Source organism: Antechinus flavipes, chromosome 2 (genome assembly GCF_016432865.1).
Source record: "Antechinus flavipes isolate AdamAnt ecotype Samford, QLD, Australia chromosome 2, AdamAnt_v2, whole genome shotgun sequence".
In the NCBI taxonomy this organism is placed as follows: domain Eukaryota; kingdom Metazoa; phylum Chordata; class Mammalia; order Dasyuromorphia; family Dasyuridae; genus Antechinus; species Antechinus flavipes.
The window spans coordinates 456,914,673-456,937,513 of record NC_067399.1 but is presented as its reverse complement, the minus strand read 5'-3'; the positions used below and the strand labels follow the sequence as shown (position 1 = coordinate 456,937,513).

Genomic DNA, 22,841 nt, shown 5'->3' with positions numbered 1-22,841 from the left:
TAAATTCTTTCTTTACTTCTCCATGTCTTGTATGTTTGTAGTTATCTAAGAATATTATCTCCCATTAGAATGTAAACTTCTTGAGGTCAGGGGATGGCTGTGTGTGTGTGTGTGTGTGTGTGTGTGTGTGTGTGTGTGTGTGCCTTTCTTTTTATCTTTACCTACTTTGTACAGTGTCCGGCACAAAATAAATAGTTGGGGGGGAAATCTTTTGACTGGTTAATCATAAAGGCTGGAATATTAAAGGTGGAAGGGACCTCAGAGATGACTAGGAAACTGAGACAGAAAGAAGTAAGGGGATTTTTCTGAAAGGCACAAAGATAATAAATGGCTGTGTTAAAATTTGAACCCCAGTCTGCTGGTTCCAGAAGTAGTACATAATGCTGCCTTCTTTCCCCTCATTATTTTTAAATAGTGAAGTGATTGAGAATCAGAATGATAAAGAGATTTTTCTAAAAGTAATAAGTGGCAAAAACCTTCACTACAATCTCAGTCTTATAATTCATCTAAGTCTATGAAAAAGAATCAGATTTTGGGCTAGAAGGGATCCTCGGGACCAATAGTTCCAATTCACTCATTTTACAGATGAGAAAATTGAAGCACAGGGAAATTATAATTTATCCAGATTCTCAGGTATTAATATTCTAAGACAGGAAGACTCATCTTCCTGAATTAGAGTCCGGCCTCAAATATAGCTGTGTCACTCTGGACAAACCTACCTGCCTCTGCTTCCTTATCTGTAAAATGAGCTAGAGAAAAGAAATAGCAAAACACTCCAATATTTTGCTAAGAAAACCCCAATGGAGTTATAAAAATCACAGAGAACAAAAATGCCTGAACAAAAAAGGGCAAGATTTGAATTTAGGTCTTTGTAACTCCAAGTCTACTACCCTATCCACTATATCTGCAAACCTAACATAAAAGCTCCTTATGATTTCATGATTGATGCTGTTTTTTCCTTTCAAGCTCTCTGCTTGAAACAGAACTACCTGTCTTTTGCTTTAAGTGCTCATTCATTGTCTTGCAGGGTCCCTCAAGAAGGCGCCCCTGGTTAAGAGCAAAGACAAACTTTTCCCAAGAGCCATCACCTTGAAAAGTCACTAGAGGGCAGCAGCCGATCACTGAAGGCTCTCTCTCCATCCTCCTACCCTGGTAGTCAGACATCCTCTGCCTAGCTCCTGTCCCAACCTGGGATGTATCTCTGATGGTGAATCTCTGTGTTAGGATTGACCGACCACCTGCTTTAGTGCCTGGTTTCTAGCGTCCTCTTCAGATGGAGAAAACCTATAAAACCATTCAAGTTAATACTCAGCTTTGTTACTAGGTATTCAGAACTCTGGGTTATTCTTCTTTCTCCCCACAATTAAAAACCTACCCCCAAGGGCCAGGGTGAGTTCCTAGGACTTAACTGTCTTTATAAAAAGTGCCTTTGGACTAGGAGGGGTGAGTTCAAGAAAGACTACTGAGAGTCAGAAGATTGGATTCCATTCCCAGGTCTGCTACTCCATCAGGCAAGATTCTGTTCCTCCCTGAGCCTTAGCTCTTTCTCTGTCAAATGAGAGGCTTGGGCTAAACTACTCCTCAGGTCCCTTCTCATCTTAAAAGCCTACAATTCTAGCCCTGTGCAAATATAGATTCTAGTACTGGAAAGAATTGTTAAGGAGTGCTATAGATCTTTAAGGATCTAGTAGAAACACATCATGACTAAAATGTTTTAGGGGAGTCCTGCCTAAATATGGGAGAATAATTTCCTAATCTCCTAGGATTTTAAAGCCTGCCCTAAAAGCAACTTGGGAATCACAAAGATCATCTATAAGACATCTCACAGTGGAATGAAAAAGGTGCTGCCTTGAGAGGTCAAAGACCTCGCTTGAGATCCCAGCTCACTAACTTACTATAGATAACTTTGGACAAGTCATTAAATCTCTTAGAGCTTCAATTTCCTTTTTTGTTAAATGACATATTTGGATTAGATAGCTTTTGAGGCCCCATAGCTCTTATATTCCAAAGATAGCTCTTAGATCATCCAGATCTGTGCTTCTTAAAGTTTTTAGTCTCAGGAACCCTTCATATTCTTAAATATTATGGAGGACCCAAAAAGTTTTGGTTTATGTGGTTTAATTCTATTGATATTTTGTTGTATTAGAAATTCATATGTTTTAGTGTCATTTCAAAAATAGTTTGGACTTTGTAGGCCTTGCAGACCCACCCAGGAATTTTCTACCACCCTTTGAAAATCACTATAGATCATCCACATATTATATGGAAGAGAAAAATGAGGTGTAAGAGAAGGAAAATCCATCTTTCTAAGATCACACAGCTAATTTTATTAATTAAATATGGAAATTTGATTCAACAAATACTCAAAATAAATAGCACTATGTTTATTTGTTTTTAATAGTAATTTTCCAGATACATATATGGATTGTTTTCAACATTCGTTTTTGTAAAACTGTGTTCCAAATTTTTCTTCCTTCCTCTTTCCCAAAACAGAAAGCAATCTGATATAGGTCAAATGTATAGCAGTATGTTTTGAGAAACAGTGTTGGATAGTTATTTAGAATAGCCTTAGAGTCAGGAAGACCCAGATTCAAATTTTGCTTTTTAACATATATTTGTTATGTGATCCTATGAAATCATCTTAACTTTTCAGTGATCCCAGGCAAGTCTTTAAGACTAAGTTGCAGTGTATATTATTAATAGAGCAAGTTCTCTTATCAGTAAGATACAACATTCTAGAGACTGCTAAATTTGGAGACAAGGGCAGGATGAGTTAGTGTGTGTGAGTTTATATGACAAAGATATGTACCTACCTTCAGGAGGCAGTGTGGTCTAGTACAAAGAATGCTGGACTTACAATCAGACGACAATTGGATTGAAATACACTATTCAGTTGTTACTAGCTGTTTGATAATGGGCAAGTCACTTAACCCCTGGCCTTAATTTCCTTATCTATAAAAGGAGAGCATGAATACTTAACAGACTTAATAGATTTGTTGGCTTAATAGATTTGTTGAAAGCCTGAGGTAAATGGGATAGTCTTGTAAGGGGGATAGGACAAGGACACAGATAACAATTTCATGACAGAAGTTTTCTATGATTCCTCTTTTCCTTTTGGCTCATTTTCCATTTTGACTGTTTTTGCCTACGATCATGACAAACCATTCTTTAAGCAGACATTTATAATGTTCCTCTTTAGTGCAGAGAACACTATGCTATATGTCAGACATAATACAAAATTTAGACAAGATTAATTGTCTCCTGTATAAGTCATCAGGAAGTTCAGAAATAAAGAGCATTATAGTAGGCAACAACAATACATGATTGGTGCATTAAAGAATCGCAAACTATTGTGTGAAATCTGAGGGAAAAGATTAATATCAACTGATAAATTCAGGAAATGCTTAATGGAGATGATATCTGAGTTGCACCTTAAAGAATGGATAAGTATTTGATAAGTGACAAGGAGGTTAGAAGACATTCCACTCAAAGGAGAAAAAAATAAGCAAAGGTGAATTGGTTTAAAAAGCATGATGTATTTGGAGAGCAGAGGAAACTCCAGCTTGACAACAGTGTAGTGTACATAGAGGGAAGCCTTATGAAGATCAGAATGATTTGGTAATGGCAGATTACAGGGGTATTTGAGAGATGAGGTCATAAAAAGGGTATTAAACTTAATTTGGAAGGAAATGTGGATCCAAGGACAATTTTTGAGCAAACCTGCATGAGAAAAGATTCTACTGGTAGAAGCTTGAGGGCAGATATTACAAGATAGAATTTCCTCACACTACAATTCTATGGCTCCTTAAGTTCTGCATTGTTGGTCCCAATTCTACCTCATCTCCACTTCTTTCTGTAATGGTAGCATGCTAAGTCCAGTGAATGTTGTGCCCAAACTACAGTCTTTCTTCAAACTGTCCTTTAAGACCAGGTTGATGTTATCTTCCAGTAATATTTCCTGAGAGCCCTTATCTAAGCTATTTTTCTACATTGCTTTTGATACAGTAAGGGTTTCTCCCTTACTGAGGGAGTGGTGTAATAGTATATGCAATGGGTTTTGTAGTCAGCTCACTTGAATTCATATTCTAACAGCATATTTCTGTTTCCCCATCTATAAGAAGATGGGATTACTCAATCTTTGTAAAATTTCTTCCAGTAATATGATTCTCAATTTCATTTCTTGTGGCCCCCAAACATTGTAGGCAATATGAAGGACTGGTCTTTAAAATTGAGATGGTATTCTTGATTATTTCCTTAAGAATCTTCCTATGATAAAGATACATTAGGAATAAAGAAATATGCTGATAATTATTATTAATGGTATCACCATTGCTTTTGCATTTGAATAGTACTTTATAATTGACAAAGAATTTTTACAAAATTTATGTAACTTAAATACTCTGGGGGAGTCTGAGGCAGTGAGACAGAAGTGCTGCTCTTATTCCCATTTTATGCATGAAGAAACTAAGATTCAAAGGAGGGAAATGGCTTGCTTCAGCTTATTCAGCTGGTGTGGCAGAGCTAGGACTCTATTCTTTTTGTCTTTTGTTGGCAGTCAATTAAGGAGCCACCATAAGCCTTAAGCCAGGGAAATGATATAATGAAAGCAGTGTTTTATGTAGGGGATAAACTTCTGGACTCCAACTGTAAGAGGGTGGACTCAAGTCTGCTCACTGATGGGACCTCTTTGATGTTCAAGTGGGCAACATTCCCCATCATTGAGGACAACTGCCATGGGATGCTGACTCAGACCCAAAGTAATAATACTTTTCCAAAGGCAAACATTAATAATACCATCTAAGAAATCATCTCAGTTCAGCAATTCCCATGGAACATAGCTGTAATAAAGACAATTATTTATAATACAAAATCTCACCTCTTTCTCCCTCCTTTAACATTTCTAATTTGAGCCACCCATTTGTCCCAATGGAGTCTTAAAATGCTGAGAGTTTTAGTGTATTACACAAGTTAACCCAGCTAACTAGCAAGTCAGTGCCTTGATCTATTACTGAATATTTAGCAAACAACTGAGCTGGCTTGGCCCTGGGTCTGATTCCTTTGCTTTGTTTTCTGGTTGAGGAAAAAGATACCATCACCTCCTGCAGAAAAGCACTGGCCTTTTCCCAATATGAACTTGTCATTTCAATTGAGCATTTGTGGCAACAGATATTTCCCAGTGGAAATCTGGGAGGAGGAAAAAGAGAGTTTTTAAGTTGTCCAGACTCAAATAAATGGTATGTCGTGTCATCAGAACTGAATTGGACTTAAAACCAGACATGGTCCCATTTGGAAGCTGGGCTAAGAGAAAGAATAGATGTGTGAAGAAAAGAATTCCAACAACTACTTTTTTTACTTTAGGTTAGCTAAAGATATTCTTGTTTTCAACTATTCCTTCTACTATTCTTGTATCAGTATCTAAAAGGGGCACACCCAATTAGTGAACTGACAATTAGCCTTCTGTTTGTCTTTCATTTAAGTATGTTAATTCTTTAACTTAAGAGTATGATTATCTACTTTAACTTAAGAGTATGATTACTACTATCTAGTAGTAAATGAAATCCTATTTGAATGTCAAAAGTCTTATATAAATTTCTCAAGTCTTGCCCTTTAACTTAGCCAGCAGCACATGGCAACAGATCTAATCAAGTCCTAAGATATACACAAACCTAAATAGCCTTCACAACTGAAGGATAAACAGAAGGCCAGTATAAAAATTGCTCCCTTTCCTTTTGCATAAATATGTATTTGTTACAATGCCCTCTGTCTTCTTGTTATCATTCTGAAAGCACAATATGGTGGGTATAAGTTGGAGACAGCAGAGGAATAAAAATATCCATGGACATGATTGGCATTCCAAAGTCTTCCCTTATCAACTCTTGAAAGTTACATGATTGTTGTGATTGTAGGTTGAGAGTAGAACAGTGAATTGTGCTTATTGATCATTACTTAACTAAATTCTTATCTATACCAGCTGGGATCAATTAGAAAATTTTTTTGAGTCTATGTTCCCAGGATTATGCTACTTCTGTTAGGTGAATGAGAGAATTAAATGATATAATCCCTTTGAAGCAGTGGAAAGAACATTTATTTGAGGTCAGTAAAGTTCATTTACTAGCCGCATGTCTTTGGACTTTTAGTTGCAAAGTGAAGGGTTGTATTTTAACTTGATAGGTACATTTTGTTGTTGTTCAGTTGTTTCATTCGAGTCCAACTCTTCATGACCCCGTGTGGGGCTTTCTGGGCAAAAATACTGTATTTTCCAGCTTGTTTTGCAAATGAAGATACTGAGGCAGACAGGATTGAGCAACTTGCCCAGAGTCACACAGCTAATATGCATCACATGTAACTCCCCACTTTACAGGCATAGGGGTGCACAAAGCTTAGACTGGGGATGCTGGAGTATCACATCCTGGAGTAAGATAGCATACACTCCCACCACTCTTATAGGATTGTTGAGTGGACAGCCATGTGTAAATTGTAAAGTTGTAGAGATAGCACCCACTTTGGTTACTACTTTTCCTGTCAATTCTCTCTATAGGAAACCATGATAGCAACTTTCCAGTCATACTCAAAGATTGGGTCACAAAGGGGGATAAATAATTATTCTCACTAAGGGTTTTATGAGTAAGTGTGAAGGACTACTATATGTAACTTATGAGCCTCCACTGTTCTCCCTATTAATAATCATCCAGTGGCCTCCATTAGTTTTTAGAGAAGGTAGGGAGGTACAGCAAGGACAAAACATCCTTTTTCCAAAAACCCTTGAATGCATTTTCTCACGAATATATATAGTGTACATGAGCAGAGTGGGCTCAAACTCTATGGAGAACACAGATAGCAGAGGGCAGAGTCATAATTCCTGGTGGCAGAAATCCTTTCTTCCTTTATGAGAAAATGCATGCAAGGGTTTTTCTCACAGAGCTCTCCTTAGGTATTATTTTCTGTTCTCCAAGTTTCTATGCCTATCTTGAGTCTCCACTCAAGATTTCTCTCCACTGTGAAGGATTATATTCCCTGAAGATTTGATCATCATTGGATGATTATCTTTATTCCTCTATATTGGGTATGTCTCCAGGGGTCCTCAAACTTTTTAAATAGGGGGCCAATTCACTGTCCTTCAGACTGTTGGAGGGCCAGACTATAGTAAAAACAAAAACTTTGTTTTGTGAGCTTTTAAATAAAGAAACTTCATAACCCTAGGTAAAGAGGATAAATGTCCTCAGCTGCCGCATCTGGCCTGCGGGCCATAGTTTGAGGATCCCTGCGGTCTATACTACTTATGTAAGTATTATTCCACCATCAGCCATTACTACTTGTGTGGACTTTGCTACCATCAGTATAGATATAAATTTCTAGATCCTTCAAGATTCACAAGGTATCTTTCCAGACAGTTATGTCATCTTGGGATTTTCATTTGCCTAAGATCAGGAAAGAACAAACACAAAGTGAGAAAGATGGCATTGTGCTCATGGATACACAGTGTCTGGGTAGGATACAGGGAAGTCACTCCTTTCCCTATCTGGGTCTCTACAAAACTCAAAACAGTCCTCATTCTTCCATAGAATCCTGAAGGAAGGAAAAGAAAAAAGAATTGGATCATCTTTTTTTGTATAATCACTGACTTCTTCATCAAGAGACAACTAGAGAACTCTATCATTTCCCATCACAAAACCCCAGTCATTAATTCTTGTTCAGCGGCCAATTTATGGGACTCTTCATCACTAAACAGTATAAGGTCCTGAATCACATATAGCCAGAAATAGCATCCTGTGTTCCATATGATTGATTGGAACCAGAAAGGGAATATCTGTACATACTCTGTATTTTCCAGTGGGAAATCCTAGCATACCCCCATACCTATTATAAACACACAAGCTACTACTATTATAAAGACCCATTTCTTCAAGATTAACACTTGGAATTCTAAGAGAATAGTAGAAAATAATATATAATCAAATACTACAATATACGGTTCATAATTTTTGTGTCATTGGAGTTCACTAAAAGATTTGGCTCTTTAGTATTGTTTGGAACATTCAGGAATCACCATTCTGCTTTTTATCCTTTTCCTTTCAACTGCTTCTGCCCCAGTTTCAAGGGGTGAGGGTTGGGGTGGTGGTGGTGGAGATGGCATGTTTTTCCACTGGCTTCTCAATTGCCTGCTGTGAAAAACCCTGTCACACCCACATTCTCTTGTCAGTCAAAGCAGCATCTTGGCAAGCCAGGCCTTGAACTCTGTTCGCCAGCTGTGTGCTCTATGCAGCCTCTCTGAGGTCCAGCTCAGCAGCCCTGGGCTTAGCTCCTGCCCCCATCCCCACCCCTCCATCCCAGCAAGTGGATTATCTCTCCCACTTGTTGGGATGATAGATGGTGGATGTAGAGGATTTATTGGACAGCGACTGATCAACAAAGATCTATGGGCTTTTTGTTGCAAAGTGAAGGGCTGTATTTTAACTTGATAGGTACATTTTTTGGTAGGGGGAAAGGGGGTGGGAGGAAGGGAATGGTAGGGGAGGAGGAATGGAAGAGAATCATTTTCTTCAAAGAATGGACCACTTTGCTATGCCACATTCTTTCCAAGTTCAATTTATATGCCACTTGCAAGGTGCATGATGGGGACATTTTATTAGTACTCCAAGGTATAGAATGAAAAGTTTTTCTGCTCAGTTTTTCATCATTGGAATATAGTAAGATAAGTAAGAAACTATTTGACCTGATCCGGGGTTTTGGAATGGGAAGAACAGGGGTTTTACCTTCCAACTTTCTTTATGTCAGACTTGCCTTTCATTTGTTATGCTAGTAGACCCCAGCTGATTTGAAAAAGGACAGCTTCCTCAAGAGAAAGAAATATAACGTCTGATTTCAGTTCTTACCATGTCTAGATAGCTTCCTAGTAGAGAGAACACCTTACTAGAATTCACTTAATCCAGAACTTTGGATATCTTTGCTCCAGGCTTTTGCTGGTATTTCTCCACTGAGTCCTTCCTTATATGTTTCATTTTGGGAAAAAAGATGACTATGTACTCTTGAAGACTATGGCAATAGAGTAGAACATCTGATTGTTCCACTAAATGGAAAAGTCTTCAAGAAGGGACGCACAAATTGTGTCTCATTTGAAGGTAAGCATAGCTAAAATGGAATCTGAATTCAGTTCAAATCAATAGTTCAAATTTAGTTCAAATAACATTCACGATGTACATGATATTAGGTATACAAAGACCAAGCAAAACAATTTCTACTCTCAAGTTGCTTACTCTCTGCTTACCACCAGGGGAGAGAACCTAGACCAGAAATCAGGAAAACCTGAATTCAAATCCCACCTCAGACTCTTACTAGCTACATGATTTTGGGTAAATCACTTCTGTTTGCCAGTTTTCCCACTTATCCATATATAATGGATAATAATAGTACCTACCTACCAGGACTGTTGTGGAAATCAAATGAAATAATAATTGGAACCACTCTTGCTGACACTAACATTCTCTAAGCAATAGCCCAAAATTCAGAATTATATATTTTCTTGGCATGTTTGTTGTTAATTCATATTCACTAATCTCTCACCAATTATTTTATTAAGGACAAAGATCATAGTTATACTTGAACTGTGCAAAGACCTTGTCCTTCTTTGCAGATTATATGGTGCTCAGTACCTTTTAGATTCAGCATGTATTTATTTACACTTGTATATTTGTATAAAGAAACTAAATTTCTTTAAGATAGACTATTTTACAGAGGCGGTTGCTGATTTGCTTCTGGAACTGAGCTTAGAATCAGGAGACTAGGGTCAGGTCTGCAACCAACTATATGATTTTGAGCTGTTTTCCTTCTATGAGTTTATTTCTTGAAAATCTGCAAAATTAGGAAATTCATTTGGGTATCTTTAAGTTCCTTTCCAGCTTTAACATTCGATGGTCCAACATTCTATGATCTAACCTTCCTCCAGCTCTAATCTTCTGTCTTACACGTTTTAACATTCTATACTCCCTTCTGCATTCTGTGTTCTGAAGGTCTCTTTTAGCTTTGGCATTCCTGTTTAATGAACTCTGTTTCAGCATTCTGTGTACTAAAGTTCCCTTCCACCTCTGACATTCTACAATCTATGCTGTTAAGGCCCCTTCCAGTCCTAATATGCTTATGGTCCCCCTCTTGCCTTTCTGCTCTGGAGCAGCCAAGCTCAGCTCTTTTTCCAGAGTTTCTTTTGCAAAGCTTGAAATTGCTTGGAGCCACCTTTCAAAAGTCTAATCTCTCTGGTAACCAGTTCCAAATTTCTTTTTGCATGTCTGTATACATGGCTGTCTCCCCAGCTGCTGAGATGCCTCCTTCTCAGTCTTGTTTTGTTTATCTTAGTAACTACCCTGCTTTAATCCCACTGAAAGATTGGTTAGTTGGAATCCACTCGGTCTTCCTCTGGAGTCTTTGATCCAGTGCACATAAGCATTTGCTGACAGCCAGACAGAGAAGGTGGAGCCCCCATCCTGGGCCCGCAGGGGCCCTGAGAATAATGAATGAATACTGCGTTTATTTGTATTTCTAATTGGAGAGTATGTTGCCAGATCTGCTGCATGTCACTACAGGCTGTGGGCATGAGGCAGCTCTTCCTGCTTCTCTAACCTAGGACTAAGAGCCCGGGGCCACTGATGGGAGCTTCACAGACCCAAAAGGATGAGAAAGGCCTCTTGGCCCATGCCATCAATTGGGACTGCCTATGCCAGGGGCAGGAGGGTTGAAAGGAAGGGTGTCCTTGGCAAGCCTATGCTTTACCTATAAAGCACCCAGGATTTCTGACAGGTTGAGTGCGTCTGCCTTACTTAGGATAGCTCAGATGGGTGGAATAGGCTTGTTTCCTGTAGGGAAATGATTTCTGGAAAGTCCCCACTGGTACAAATGTTTGACAGCTATTCAGTGAGATATGACACATCTCGAGGGCTTCTCAGAGTTGTTGTTGTTGGTTTTTCCACTTTATAACATTTCATGACCCCTCCCATCCTTGGACTGGGGAACCATAGACATGTGGATTAGGGATAGTATGAATAGAGTCAAGAGGATTTCCTGTCCTTCTCCACAGGGAGGCAATAGACTATAGAATTATAGGATTTATTGTGGGAAGGACTCTTCAAGGTCACCTAGTTTGTTAGAGTTTGGGTGGTTGATTGGAAGGGATCAATTACCTAGAAGAAGAGAGAGAAGGAAAAAAAGGGGGGCGGGGAGGAGAAGAAGGAAAGCATTTATTAAGTACCTTATCATATGCCAGGTGCCATGCTAAGCACTTTACATTATTATCACCAGTTTACAGTTGAGGAAACTGAGGCAGACAAAGGCAGACAAAAGCAGCTCAGTATTATACCATTGCTAGTAAGTTTCTGAAGTTAAATTTGAACTCAGGTCTTTATGACTCTATGCCTGGGATTCTACCCTAATGTACCACAGAGATCATCAGTATGTAACTCTCCTTATTTATTTATTTTTTAGAGCTGAGGAAGGATCCAGAAGGAGAAAGGCATTTGAACAAGGTCACCTAGTTATAGCATAGTTGATATTAGAACCCACTTCTCCCAAATTCCAGTTCAGTGGTCTTCTCTGCCATTTTCAGTAGCCTTGTTTTTCACTTTGTATTTCAACTCTCTTGGCATTTTTATCTTTAAAATGAAGGGGCTAAGTTAAGTGGTCAGAGTGATTTTTTCCAATTCTAGACCCTCACCCCTCTGCAATGGCAGGATCATTTGAGGCAACCTTGACAAGACAAAGATTTTTTGGGGGACTAGCCTAAATTAGCCTTCTTGGGGTTTCCTGGATGAGACATACCATCATTTTACAACTCCATGATAGTTTTATAGTTTATACCTAGACTTTGCTTCTGTCTCTTGGAATTCCTAAATCTCTTCAAGATTGATTTCAAGTTTTAACCTGATTTTAATGGCTGTTTAATTATTATCCTTCACCATGTACATAAACTAAATGTAAAGCATCTTCAGAGCAAAAACAAACAAAAAAACAAACAAAGTAAAAGCCACTCAAACCCCCAAACTCTGCCTTTGAGTAGCTTATTATTTTACCAGAAGAACAAAACATGTGCCCAGAAAAGTAAATACAAAACATATGTAAAGTAAACACAAGTATTTTTCAAGAGTTCATATTAAATTCTTCCTTCAGAATGCAAACTCCTTTAAGACAAGGTTTTTTGTTTTGTATCCATAATGCCTTCTAGATACTCAGTTATTATTGAATGAATGAGTTAGGTAGGACACACCCAAAATACCCAGGAGGGGTCTTAATGAAAGCCTGTCAACCTTCTGAATCACTTAGGAAAAACAATGTGGCTTTGTAGGAGGGTGGAAAGAACATTGCCATCAAAGGACTGAGTTCAAATTCTGAATCTGCAATTGCTTATTTTATGATTTTGAGCTAATAATTTAATGCCTCAGAGCTTCATTGTCCTCACCTGCAAAGTGACAAGGTTGTACCTCAATTTATGATCTTAAGACAGAAAAAATAATTCTTTTCCAATTCTGCTAGAAAAGCTAGGGTCCCAAATTGGAGTTTTTTGTTTGCTTTTTTGAAACAGTTGCCTTCCAAAATCTAGAAATCCATTGGAAAATATATTAGGTGATGCACAGTAGAAAAAGACAGAACACTATCATGTATAGATTTGAAGTCAAAAGACCAGAGTTCTAAACTTGAATCTGATTCTTATCACTTTTGTTATTTTGAACCAGTAATTTCTTGGTTCTGAACCTTAGTTTCTTCTTTTATTAAGACAGAGAGAAGAGGGGAAAAGAGAAGAAAAGGGAGAGATCAAGGGAGAGAGGAGGTTTGATAGGATCATTTTTCACATCAGCCCTTTTATTAAGACAGAGAAAGGGGGGAAAAGAGAAGAAAAGGGAGAGATCAAGGGAGAGAGGAGGTTTGATTGGATCATCTTTCACATCAGCCCTTTTTAAATCCCAGCCATCCTACAGATTTGTATCACTAATCCCAAAGAACAGGAAGTTAGAGCATGATCACTGCTTTGAAATTGCTTATGGAGAAGAATATAAAGAAACCCTGATAAACCTGTGCCTTACAAATATTGAGATTCAAAAGGAGATTCCAAGAGGTTGGAGTTGCAGACTGATATCTCCAGGTATCTCAAAAGAATTTGCAGGCTTGAACCCATCTCCAAGTAAAGGAGTTTTATTGTAAAAGTTTATTGTAATTGTAACACCCATTGAAGCAGGTTAAATTCCAAACGGATTTAGCAAAGAACCAGAAGCAAGAAGACAAATTTATTGGAAAAGACAGAGAGATGTGGTTCTTCATGTTTACTGATATGCTAATTTTATGGTCCAGAGGTAGAACTGAGGAGTAGTCTATTCAGTATTGTCTCAGGAACTTGGTTATCACTGACTAGCACCTTAACTATCTGATAGCAATTTTTGTAGGACTATCCTAAAGCCAGAAGACTTTAGAATCAGTGATAGATTGCTAGAACAAGGGACCTCAGGATTAAGCTTTATTTTCCCTAGAATTTGTGCCCTATCATTAGCATCATCTGCTACAGATAAAAGACCTACAACCTTATCTTGAGCATTTATTTAAGTAGGACCCAGTAATAAGGATCTATTGAGTGATGTATAACATATAAGCCTCTAAGTTGATCAACAATTAAGTTCCTAGTATGTTCCTAGGATTGAGGGCAATAGAGAAGCTATAGATTGCAGTCCTCTGACTGGGTAGAACTAGATGATTTCTGAGTTCTCTTCTAAATCCATTTTACTATTGTTTTGTTTGATTATTTAGTTTTTGTTTGTTGTGTGTATGTGTCTGTGTATCTGTGTGTGTCTGTGTCTTTGTATGACTGGAAGGACCACAAGAGTTCCAAGGAAAGAAAGACTAATGGGATTAATTTATAAGAATTATAGAAACTTCATGTGGGGAGTGATCTAGAGTCATTAAGTCCAACTCCATATAATCATGAATGTTATTTATAACTTCCTTTTGACAATTAGCCATCTAGTTGTCTCTGGAAGTTTTCTTATGATGGAGAATTTCTGGGAAGAAGTAAGGAAGGGCTTTATGGATGAGATAAGATTTGAGCTCGCTCTGGAAGCTGGAATAATAATAAGTATAACAACAATAATAATTATTATTGTCATTATCATATTTCACATTAATGTTTGCAAGGCCTGTGGGGGTAGGAGGGTAAAGAGAATTTCTGACTAAGAGCAGCATGACTGAAGTCGTCAATGAAGGCCCAAGGATGTTAAGTGACATGCATGGAATCACATAGGTAGCAAGTACCAGAAGTGGGATCTGAACATGGATCCTTTGATTCCAGAAAAACTGCTTTTGGTCTCATATTGCAGAGTTTCATCCCTTTCTGTGGATCATAAATATATAGATGGAGGCAGTTGGCTGTAGAATCTGATACCTAATTAGCCTGGGATGTATATATTGTGATTTTTAATTCCTCCTTCCCTGTTTTTCTATCCTTTCCCTCTTCCCCTCAACCCAATCCTTTTCCTATCTTCCATCCTCACCAGAAACAACAGAGCTAGGCAACAAGAAGGAGCTTAAATCCATGCCATTCATCACCTACCTCTCGGGCCTCCTGACAGCCCAGATGCTCTCAGATGACCAGCTGATCTCAGGGGTCGAGATCCGTTGTGAGGAGAAAGGTCGCTGCCCATCTACCTGCCATCTGTGTAGGCGGCCTGGCAAGGAACAACTGAGCCCCACACCTGTCCTACTGGAGATCAACCGAGTAGTCCCTCTCTACACTCTGATTCAGGATAATGGCACCAAGGAGGTGAGTGGACCTAGGAGGACCTGAGACCTAGAAATTCAGACATGTTCCCTGTCTCCCCATCCCACCTTTGCACAAACAGGTATAAATACCCCTGGTGCCATTGAGACCTGCTACCTATCTTTCTCTACATTTTTATTCCTTAGTAAAAGACAAAGTTAGCCTTTACTTAGGCACCCACCACAACATCAACTGTTGCTCTGTCTTGCCCCATACTACATGCAATTCTTCTTTGTTTTCTTATTTTAACCTTTCTTTCTCTCCTCTTCTCTTCTGATATTATTTCCTTCCCGTTTTTACTTACTACTTATTCCTCACTTTCTCTGTCTCCTTTTCCTCCATCCCCTACATCTTCTGTTGCTCAAAATACTAGATTTTGAGTCAAGAGATGAGGTTTTCTCTCCCAGATCTCTTTTCTTCTCTGGATGTCAGTTCTGTTCTCTGTGAAACAAGATAGTTGAAGTAAATGGTCGCTAAGGTCTCTACCAGCACTAAATCCCTGCTTCATGGCTGCATTCCAATAATAATCATTGTACCTAAGTGAGTTATTGACTACTTACCTTCATATATGTAATATCCACAAATTTGGGCTGATCACTGTCCCCATGTGTCACCTTCTGCAAGTTTCTGCTTCTTGCAAAGCAGAATTGTATTATAATGTAGCATGTCAAATTCAAGGAGAAATGGGGGCACAAAAATCATACATAAGAATCCTTGGGGGCTATGTGTTAAAGAAAATTAGTATTATCTATATTCTATTGCATTTTTATTTATTTTATAGGTTATTTCCCAATTACATTTTTAGTTGGTTAGGGCTTCCCCACTTGCGATTATTGCTGGCTTCATCCTGGGTAGCTTTTTGTTATATCAAGAACCCTGAATTTAAAGTCAGAAGAAGTAGCTTTTTAGCTCTGGCTGTGTTATTAACTTTCTGGGTAGCCTCAGACAAATCACATCTCTCTTCCTCTGCAAAATGAGGGGATCAGACTGGATGTACTCTCTTCCAGCTTTAATATCTAATGACTGTTCATCATTTGATGTTCTCTAGTCTTTTCCAGCTCTAATATTTTATGATTCATAGATTCTTCCTGCCCCTCCCATTTCTGTGTCTCCTACCAGCCATCATCCTCTTCCTTTCTCTCCAGCCTCTTGACTAACATACCATTTTCTTTGTTCAGAAGAAAAAACTCCTATAGCTATGGAAGGTTAGGGTAGATCTTACTCCTGGACTCAGGGGCTTTTGCTCCGGCGGAAGCCGGCAGGACTTTTTCTGCAGGCCTCTGTTTGTGATTTTAGGTCCACATGCTGTAAAGATCATCTCTGGGTATCACTGACAATAGCATACTTTATAAAAATAGTATACGACAATCCTCACCTTGGGAATTTAACTGGCCACTGGGTGTCACTGTTACCCTTACAGGTGTACTTGGGAGTTTCAGTCCCTTAAATAAGGGCTGATTTTAGAAACCCTGCAGGGTTGCCTCCTCCCCATTCTCTACACACAAACTCCACCCCCTCCCCTTCAGAAAATCCTCTAAGAACCTGTGTGGATTTATTTCTCTAGTTCTTCCCCTGCCCCTCCTCTTCTCCCCCCCCCCCCCCAAAATTTTTTCTGAACCAAAAATGACAGACCTTTTTAGAGTCACTTATTAGTGCTGAGCCTGCAATTGATTAGGCATTTAGAATGAGCCAGCCTGTGGTGGTTGTGGGTGGGACCGGCCCACTCCAGGTCTGGAAACAATCCCAGCCAATGGAAATATGACCACCAAGTGTGAGGGGCTAAGCCATAGGGAGAAGCCCCAAGAGTAATCAGAACACTGTGACTCTCACTTTCTCCAACCCCCTCCCCAAAATCCTGCTCTTTCTTTCAATCCTCCTTTTCCTTGTATGACATTTGGATCTCTAGACTTCTCTTTTCCTATCCATCTGATTTTTGGATTTGTGTCTTTCCTTAGAAGCAAGCAAAACAGGAATGCCATTGACATGGGCCAGAAAGAACCTGAGAAATAATCTCATCATAGAAATGGAGAATGTGAAGCTGGAAAGACTTGAGAAATGACCTAGTGGAAAGGTCACTAACTTTGAAATCCTAATCCTACCTCTGACCTTTATTTTCTGTGTGGTCTTGAATACCAGTCACTTTAGCTTCCTAGACCCCAGATTCTTCCTCCAGATGAATGGGACTAGATGGTCCTTCCACCTAGGGATCTATGATACCCATGATCCTTTTGTCTAGCCATCAAACTTTTCATTTTCTGGAGGATATTAAGACCTAGGGGGATTAACTCACTTGTCTAAGCCTATCTTAAGGGAAGGGAAGCTAGAGTCAGGTCTCCTGATAACCATTTCCAATGCCATTCTTAATTTCTGTACCATGATTCATTTGGCTTCCATAAAGGGCTAGATTTTAGAATTGGACCTTCTGTTACTAAGGGTTAAATATAAGCTACATAGTTTAAGGAAAGCTAAGATGCTTACCTGGATCAAAACTGTATGCCAGTGATATCTGAAATTTTAATCTTTGCTATTGCTCCAGAATCCCAAAATGCGTATTGTTGGAAGGAAGCAAGAGTTTATCAAGTTCAGATCTTCACAACCCTCTTTCCAGGCTTAGATAGGATAATTCAACTGTGGTCACCCCTGGTTACAGAGGCGCTAAATGGTAGAGCCTGGTTAAGTTTTCTGACTTCAGATCTTTTTCCACCGAATCTTGAATGCTAAAAGTAGTGAAGAAGAGATTATAGGGAGTGTCATACTTTGACCTCTTTCACGATTCTACTGAAAACTGATTAAGTTTGCTGTTGTTAAAATTGTGACACATCTAAAGTTTGTTTCTAAAATAATTGCTACTCCACACTATACCCCTTTTTTGTCACTCACCAAGCATTTTATTATTGTGTGCCTGGCACTGTGTTAAGTGCTGAGAATGAAAAAAAAAAAAAAAAAAGCAAAGAATCCCTGCCTTCAAGTATCTTACAATCCATTTAGGGAGTTAATATGTAAACATCTATGTATGAACAGGCTACATACAAGATCAACTGGAGATTATCAGTAGAAGAAAGGCACTATCATTAAGGGACATTGGGAAAGCCTTCATATAGAAGGAGATTTTAGCTGGAACTTGAATGAAGTCAGAGGAAGGCAGGAGATAGAAATGAGGAAGGAAGGTATGAGAAGGAGGGAGATAATTAGTAAAAATGCTTGCTTTTAGATGTTTCTTCTCATTCCAGATGTTGTTCTTCAGCAATGTGACCTTAAATATGTCAGTTTATGGACTTTGAATTTTTTTTTTAAGTGTAAAATGAGCATGTTAGGCTTCATTTCTTTGATTCACTCCATCTCTGGTATTTTATGTTCAAAGATCCTTTTTAACATTTCTTGATTCTAAATTTCTGTGACTCCTGATGCCTATCTATGTATTTTAATGAAATGGACATGACAAACTCATTGATGATAATTGCCTCTCCCAAGGAGATTTAGATTGCATTTTCAATGGGGAATCAAGGAAAGGACCATGGTTAATTCAAAATAATGTCTTCCTAATGGTAGAATTTCAAGCCTCAATTTCAGGGAGAGGGGGAAGTTTGGAGAAAAGAGAACTTCCCAGCAGCCTTGAAGAAGACTTTTGGGAACCATCTGTTTCATGGCCAGCACTAGAGGTCATAATAATACTGTGTAATGAATCATGGATTTAGAGTTAAAGAACTTGGGTTCAAAATTCAGTTTTTGTTTCTGTGAGATGTTGGACAAGTCATTCAACCCCTTTGGATCTCAGTTTGCTGGCATGTAAGATTATTGATGGATGTAAGATAGATGGATACTGAGGGCCTTTCCAGATCTAAATTTATGAGCCTTTGTGTAACCTGGTAGAGTAAGTCTCTTCCCAATTCTGGACCTCATTTCTTTTATTTCTGAAAGGAAGAAGTGGGTAGGATAGATTATTTCTAAGATAAATGCTAGCTTTCTAAAATTCTATCATCTTTCAGATCCTGGAAGTTTCCCTCTGTACTATAAAGTCAAAGACCTTCAGTTATACTGCTTCCTTAAATTGTACTTGCCTCCTCCCACCAATTAAAAAAATCAAATTAGCAAATAAATGGTTCCCCCCCCCCCTTATTCTGATGATGTGCATCAAAGGCATTGCTTCAAAATTCCAGAGCTGAAAATGACCTAGGGATCCTTTAATCTACTCCACTCCCCCCATACACCCCCTTATTTTGTAGAGGAAATAAAAATAGAAGCTCTCCAAAGGAGTCAAGGATTACCCATGGATAACCATGTGTATGGCTAAGGCACCACCTAGCTATTCCTCTAAATTTTTGCCTCTAATCCCTGAGAACATTCAAGATATGCTCTGGAACCACCGTGATGGGCGTTGGAGATAGGTTGCTTTGCACTAGACAGTCTATCCCAGTAAACACATGGGAAAAGAGTATTCCTTTAGCCACAGCTGGAAGAGAGCCCTTAATTACACTTTCTGCTGTGGTTCTGAAAAAAAAAAAAAAAAAACACCCAGCAAAACAAAAATCTTTATAATGGAGAATTTGATTAATGCACATAACCTCCTCCCTCCACCTGCTAAATGGCCCTCACACACCCTAAAGCTGCAGCACTTGGCTCAGCAGGAATTTGTACTTTGTGTAGGAGAGACTGTATCAAGATAGCTTGGGATGGAAAAGAAACAGATAGAACACTTTCATTAGGGTTCTTCCCTAAACCCTCAGCCCTATACATTTTATTGTAATTGATATCCCCCTATCTTCTTTATCCCCAGAGGTGTGAAGGAAGCATTTGGGACCACAGAAATGGCAAACACCTTGCAGCTTAGAGAAATTGCTCCTCTTCTCTATATGCATATTTGCCTCCATGTATATCTCCAGACATTATCCCAATTTTACGTTATAACCTTAATAAGAGAAAATGAGAATCTTTACTCAAAGGCCTGAAGCAAGGCTTTTAATAGCCTCTTTTAAACAGACAGCATTAGCTATAGAAGCCCTACTTTGATACTAGGGGAAAAAGAAGAGGAGATGGGGATGATGTCCCTACTAGCAGGAAACTCCCAAGGGACATTTTTGTACAGTGGAAAGAGTGCTGAATTTGAATATGGGTTCAAATCCTGTTCCTATTACTTATTATCTGAGAGACTGTTGGTAAGGTGCTTAACCTATCTTAATCTCAGTTTTCTCACCTTTAAAATAATTGGATAGGTGCAGGCAAACGCCAAAGTCACTTCTAGTTCTAAATTCTATAATTTTGTAACATTTATGTTTCCCTTATTTATATCTTAGACAATATCATAGTACTAGCAAGTCCCATTGAAAATGGCATCCCGAGATCTATTTTGGAACTTCAAATCTGGAACAGAGGTTAGAGCCTAGAACATAGACTATTAGATTGGATAAGATCATTTAGCTCAGCTCTCTATGTTCTACAGGTGAGACAACTGAGGCCCAGAGAAAAGAAGGTGCTAATTGGGACTAGCTGGTCTGAACCTCATGTCTTCGAGCTTCTGATTCAACACTTTCCTCATCATACCATGTTGCCTCAGAAGACTTTTTAAAAATTTACTCCTCTGTTTTATTTAATGTATTCTAGATAGAAAAAACCCTCTTCAATATGTGTCTATGTTTGAAGAGAGCAATGAATGTGAAGCATCCTGTCATTTGTATCTGTTTATTGGATGCCTACTATGTACAGAGCATTGTGTCTGGTGCTAAGGGAAATACAAAGTTTAGATATGACAAGATTTCTGTCTCTTTAGAACTTGCAGTTTAGTAAGTATCTATTATCATCTCTGTCCTTTCAGAACGCCTAATGAAGTGCCACATAGAATGGTATAGAAATAAATAGATAGAAGTTAACATAGACATCACTGAGAACTGCTGTGGTCAGAAAAAGTTTGATGATTTTCTGGGAAAGATTGGTTCTGAGTAGAGCCCTAAAGGATAGATGGAATTTGGATAGAAGAAGGGAGAAAGCACTTAGGAGTTAAAGACGAGCATACAACAGATGGCAGACAGGGAAGAAATTGGTGTGTCTAAAGTGAAAGGTTCTGTTGGGGAGAGCAAAAAAAGTGAAATTGAAAAGCTAATATGGTGTCATATTGTAAAAGGCCTTAGGGTTAAAAGACTCAGTTTTTGACTGAAATCCTATGGTACAGAATACTCATTATCCAATCCTTCAGTTTCCCTCTGTTCAAGACCTCAAGCATCTCCTAGAACAGGCCAACACATTTTTCTTAAAAGATACAACACTGGATATCAAAACTATAATTGGGTTAACTCAATAAAAGATACACAAAACACATGGACTATATCGTAAGCAATTTATACTTGTAAAAAGATAGTGTTTAGGTAGTACATTCATTTATAGGAAAGGAAAAGTAATTACTACAGTTAGACTAAGGCAAGACACAGACCTAATGACTTTTGAAAGATTAGTGTCTTAGCAGAGAAAGGACCAGACCAGACTTACTAATCAGTTTAGACAACTACAATTCAGAACTCCTGAGCTCAGGTGATCCATCAGTCTCAGCCCCCACAGTAAGTTATTAAAGATATTTGCTAGCACACTTAGCTGCAGAAATTTCACTAATTACATATGTAACCTTTAGATCATGTTTCCTCTTCAGTTTTTTCATCTGTAGACCTAGAATGTTTCTTTCAGCTTAAAAATTCTATTGCATGTTCTCATGTAAATAAATCTAAGGTATAAGCCTATTATAGGCATTCTTAAAAAAAAAAAATAAAATAAAGGATCTCCTGGAAAGTAATGGAGTTCTAATGGTAGAATTCTTTTAGGGCAGGGAATCTTTTCTGTGTCCATGTACCAAACAGCTTGCTCTGCCTACATATAAGCTCTGGCATAAAGGGCTAATGAGTAGGAGAGCTTGGGAATCATCCTTCATGGAGTTGGTCTCAGAGACTAGAAATGTGTCCTTGACTTTGCTTTAATAAGCTATCATTTCTCTATTTTTTTGAATTCCTCCAACAGTGTCTGCTTTTGGATGCCCTGGCAATAGCTACAGTTGATCTTAGACAAAAGGTCAACAAGTGTGGCGTTGTATAAAGAATACCGTAGCTGAAGTCAGAAGACTCCTAGCTTTGTATACATTAGCTGAGTGGCCCAAACAATTTATTCCCCTTCTCCAGGTTTCTATTTCCTTATCTTTAAAGTAAAGGCATTGAGCTAGATAGTCTCAAAAATCCCTTCTAACATCACATTCTTTGAAGTTTTGCCTCAGTTTACTTCTCTGCAAAGAGGCATAATAGTATACTATCAACATTACAGTGTTATTGCTAAGAAAGTACTTAAATTATGATAATTGTTATATTGTTATTGTTGTTATTCTTTAACATCAACAGAGAAGACCATTTAAAAGATGGGTGACATTCACAAAACTTTTAGAAATGTTAAGTAAGGCTAGAGGAAAACTAGCTTATTATCATGGCAAAAACCAAGGAAAATAGATAAGAAAGTGGAGTGTCCAGTACATATGGCAGACACTCTTATTCATTATTGAATTACGGAATTTGGAGTTGAAAGGTCACCTAGTCCAACATTCATTTTTTTTCGTGCTTATTATTATTATTATTATCATAGATTTTATTGCTAGAACATATGCATGGGTAATTTTTCAACACTGACCCTTGCCAACACTTCTGGTCCAACTTTTCCCTTCCTTCCCTCGCTCCTCTCCCCTCATACACAACATTCATGTTTTAAGATATAGAAAATGAGAATCAAAGAAGTTTAGCAAGTTTTCCAGAATACATGTCATAGCTGATTTGGATACAAGTAATTAGAAGCTTGGAGATCATTGAATCAAGCAGTTTTACAGAGGAATAAACAGAGGCTCTGAGAGGTTAAGGGATTTAATGTCAACATCTCACAACATAGGATGATAGATTTAGAATTAGGAAGTACCTTAGAAGTTATGGAATCCAATCATCTGGTAAATCAGATGTATCAAGATTATACAGCTAGTAAGTTTTTGATGCAGAATTTGTTCCAGATTCCAAGCCCAAAGTCTTAACTGATACATTGTATTACCACT

At 38.3% G+C, this 22,841-nt stretch overlaps 1 protein-coding gene across 2 annotated transcripts in view; it reads left to right on the top strand.

Moving 5' to 3' along the window:
* Window positions 1–22,841, top strand: part of ASTN2 (astrotactin 2) — a 1,134,072-nt gene that overhangs the window by 811,868 nt on the left and 299,363 nt on the right. For both annotated transcript variants that reach the window (XM_051979519.1, XM_051979520.1), the window contains exon 17: window positions 14,520–14,785. In XM_051979519.1, coding sequence (XP_051835479.1) covers window positions 14,520–14,785 — 266 coding nt within the window. The remainder of the gene's footprint in view (window positions 1–14,519; window positions 14,786–22,841) is intronic.